This window comes from Trichechus manatus, unplaced genomic scaffold, assembly GCF_000243295.1.
Source record: "Trichechus manatus latirostris isolate Lorelei unplaced genomic scaffold, TriManLat1.0 scaffold00224, whole genome shotgun sequence".
Classification (NCBI taxonomy): domain Eukaryota; kingdom Metazoa; phylum Chordata; class Mammalia; order Sirenia; family Trichechidae; genus Trichechus; species Trichechus manatus.
This window is the reverse complement of record NW_004444160.1, coordinates 2,592,671-2,596,323: the sequence shown is the minus strand read 5'-3', so window position 1 is coordinate 2,596,323 and position 3,653 is coordinate 2,592,671. Positions and strand designations below refer to the sequence as shown.

The following is a 3,653-nucleotide window of genomic DNA, read 5'->3' as shown; positions in this document are numbered from 1 at the left end:
ATCTATTGATTCATAGTACTTTGCACTTTTGTTTTTTCCCCAAGCATAGGTCTTTTTACATAGTACTAAGGATACAATGCAACTTTGAATTCTTTAAAATTATTTTTATTGAATTTAGGAAGAATATTTTAGATGTTAAATTTAGCAAAATTTCTGGAAACACTTAGAAAGACTTTTGCTGGCCCTTCAGTACGTTTCCTATCTTTGTCAGAATCCTGTGAATTTGGAATTTGCTAAAGGTAAAAATGTCCTAACTGCAGAAATAGACGTTAAGAAAGGGCAAACATTTTCTTGGTTTAGTTGCTGATATGTCAAGGGCCTGATATTTTGATGATCTATTTGTAACCACACAGCATAAACACTTTTTGTTCTTTTGAGTTTTTCTTTTTTTCTTCCCAAAGTTCTCTCTTGCTAATGCATTAGTTTGTGTCCCTTTCTGCATTTCCCTCTAATACTACTAAAATTTATGTTCATGAATTTGTGTCACATGGGCAGTCAAATCACAAATTTTTTAAATTAAATTTTAAAATGAAATTTAACTTAATTTCATTTTAACCTAATTTCTTGGAAAACTGCAGGAATGCTGTCTAAATTCAACCAAAGTGCTGAAAGTATTCCCACAGATAGGACACAGGTATTTCCAGTCATTACTGGTGCCTATGATCACAATTGGCATATTATGATTATATCTCAAATGATCCTCAAAAATTTTCCTATTAAATGTGCTTTGTAATTGGGCTCGTGGGACACAAAATACTGGTCTTACAAAAATGTGGAATCCATTCTTCCCTTTAGTATCACCAGATTTGTAAAATTTCCCTGATGCAATTCTCTCAATGAGGGGACGGTGGTAATACACTCTCAAAGGCCTTCCAAATATTATGGCTCTCTCACCACTGGAGAGGGCATTTGGGCGAGGAAGAAATGCTACATATTCCTGCTTCATCCGCACACCATTTGGACGACTTCCAGCCTGAGGGATGTATCTCCCACACAGCAGACGGAGAATCATTCTTCTTAAATCATGATTGTTAATGAATGGAATTCTCCATGAAACTGAAAGTTGGAGAGGACTTTTGTGATTTATGCTGGCATGACACGAACTACTTGTTTTCATCTCCACTTTGCCTGAGTAGAAACTTGATCTATCAGTTAAGGGTTTGTTTTTATTAATTACTCCTACTGGGATACTCAGATAGGTAATTCTCCCTAATCCTGACATGAGAAAGACCCATTTTCTAGGAATGGGGATCTGAATTAGAAGGGACAAATCCTCTGAATTTTCTTTTTGAGGTTCTTTCTGGGTCTTTTGTACTTCAAGCTCACTATTTTCTGCTGCTCGTGAACCATCATCCTCCTGGGAGGTTGGTGTATTTGGCTCTCTGTCAGTTTGGTCGGTTTCCATTTGACAGGCCCTGTTGAGATCAGCAAATGAAGGCTCTATGTCTGCATTACAGTCATTTGGAGCCACTTCTTCAGAATTATTGAGCGCGTTGTCAGCTGGATCACTGCCTTCTTCTGTAGGAGAAGTCATTCTGGGTTCTATTTGTGAGAAAGAAAGATCTAGTAAATTGAGAAAAGTGCCATTTCATAAGATTTCAGTAATAATCACAGTTCCTCAGTCCTGACAAGAATCATGTAGATGGGTATTTCCTGTGCTTTCTCACACGTATATTTTATCAGAGTTCCATACTTACAAAATAAAATAAGACAAAGGCAATACTAAGGGCAAATGTAAGATTCTTATTAAATAGGTGTTTTCATTACATAGTTCAAGAACTTGTAAAAACCTTAATAACATGACTTCTCATCTAGCAGTATTGTAAATTACTCTATACACTAGAACATACATCCTTTTGGGTAGGAAGCCCAATTATTCCCTTTTAGATGATGAACTAAATAGCATTTTTATTAAATAAGATACATCAGAATTACTCACCTGGTAGTTAAAAATGGTACTAAATTAAAAGGCAGTTTTTTATGAGTATGTATGTTCAAGAAAAAACACTTATGTGCAAAAGGAAGTGGTTGAATTTATGTGAAGTAGAAGCTATTCTTCCCCTGGAATTTTTCTTTTTTTTATTATTTTTTAATCTAATCTTTTAAAACTATATATATAAAGAAAAACAGTTGTGAATTATGTGGAAAGGGAAGGCAGAGTGGAAGAGAGGGTAGAAAACTGAATAGAGACGTCAAAATTATGAGTTCATTGAGTAAATTATCTTCCAAATTCACCATTTCCTTTTCATTATTAGTGATCAAGCTGATAGTCACCTCATGCTTACTTTACTTCACCAAATTTCCATGACTCCAAACTCTCATTTTACCCTCTCTTCTAACCCATTTATTTTGTCATGTCACCTACTTGCTCAAACATCTTCTGTGGATCCTAATTCTTTTAACTATAAATTCCCCATCCCCCTCTAAGATGGAACTTGGAAAAATATCAGTTGGAATATTTCTTCAGAGTAGTTGAACAAAGGAGGTGCAGTAAGTTTGTGGAGGGTCTTTGAAGACAGCAGTATAAGTAAAGTGCACACGTCACTCTCCATCTTTAAACTCAGATGACCGATCCATAAACTATGCCTAGTTTGGCCATAAAAGCTAGCCATGAGAATTGGAAGCCAATTTTAGGTAATTTCACAAGTGTCTGCAGATTTGTTTTCTGTCCATTTACATTTGCCTTTAAAGGCAATAGTGGGGAAAGGCCAGTGCAAGTGGACTGAAAACAAATTGCAGACACTTGAGAAATTACCTAAAATTGGCTTCCTTTTCTCACGGCTAGCTTTTATGGCAACCTAGGCATAGTTTATGGATCGGTCATCTGAGTTTAAAGATGGAGAGCGGCATGGGCACTTTACTCATATTGCCACCTTCAAAGACCCTCCACAAATTGACTCCACCTCCCTTGTTCAACTTTCATTATGCTACTCAATGAACACGCTTTTTCTGTTCATAAATATGCATTTTACCTATAATTTAGCTTTTTAATTATTATTCCAATATTTGTTCTTAATTCAAGTATAAGTGTTTCTTATCTCAGACTGTAAATGTTTAACTGAGGCCAGGGATCACAATGAGATTTTATTCTGTATTTCTCACTGTTTAGTGCTGTTGTAAGGCCATGGAACTATACACTCCTCATCACCTCCTACTTTTAAGCATTTCATTCCTTGACTTCTGTTACCATGTGGTATTTTAGATCTTTCTGCCTCTTTTACATTTATTTCATTTGTGTTTTGTTCTTGCTTACTTTTTTAACTCTTCCTAACATTTAAATGCAGATGTTACTTAAAACTCATTTCTTGATCCTCTGTTTTACTTTTTTCTATACTCTCCTCTTAAGAGACTTCATACACTTCCACAACTTCACCAGCAAATTTGTGGGATCTTGCTGAGCTTTACTAACTAAATTTTATCTGTTCAAGATTGGCAATTAGAGAAGTTGTGTACCAAGATATCTCGGCATCAGGAGAGGTAGAATCAAAGTGAGGTAATTAACAGAATCTGTAGTTTAGAGAATGTCAATAATCAAATTAAACTCACAAAGTTTGAGGATAATGTAACTGGCTGCTTCTCAGGAAGGTTGAGATCCAGTAACTTGGTGGGAACCGAAGTTCCTGGTGGTCATCTAGATCTTGTCAGATGTACCT

General features: G+C 35.7%; 1 protein-coding gene across 1 annotated transcript; it reads right to left on the bottom strand.

The window, feature by feature from the left end:
• Positions 1-556: 556 nt before the first annotated feature.
• CPXCR1 (CPX chromosome region candidate 1) lies at positions 557-1,534 on the bottom strand. The gene is made up of 2 exons (XM_004388952.1): positions 1,225-1,534; positions 557-1,164 (listed from the first exon to the last, which is right to left on the bottom strand). Exons 1-2 carry the CDS (start codon positions 1,532-1,534, stop codon positions 557-559), a joined length of 918 nt encoding a protein of 305 aa, XP_004389009.1.
• Between the last annotated feature and the right edge of the window lie 2,119 nt (positions 1,535-3,653).

Bases quoted from the DNA above. Each gene is read 5' to 3' on its own strand.
- CPXCR1 (XM_004388952.1), bottom strand. From the start codon at position 1,534: ATGACTTCTCCTACAGAAGAAGGCAGTGATCCAGCTGACAACGCGCTC. The intron at 1,165-1,224 runs TCATGTCAGGAT...TAATTAATAAAA, and splicing joins TCCTAGAAAATGGGTCTTTC to ACAAACCCTTAACTGATAGA.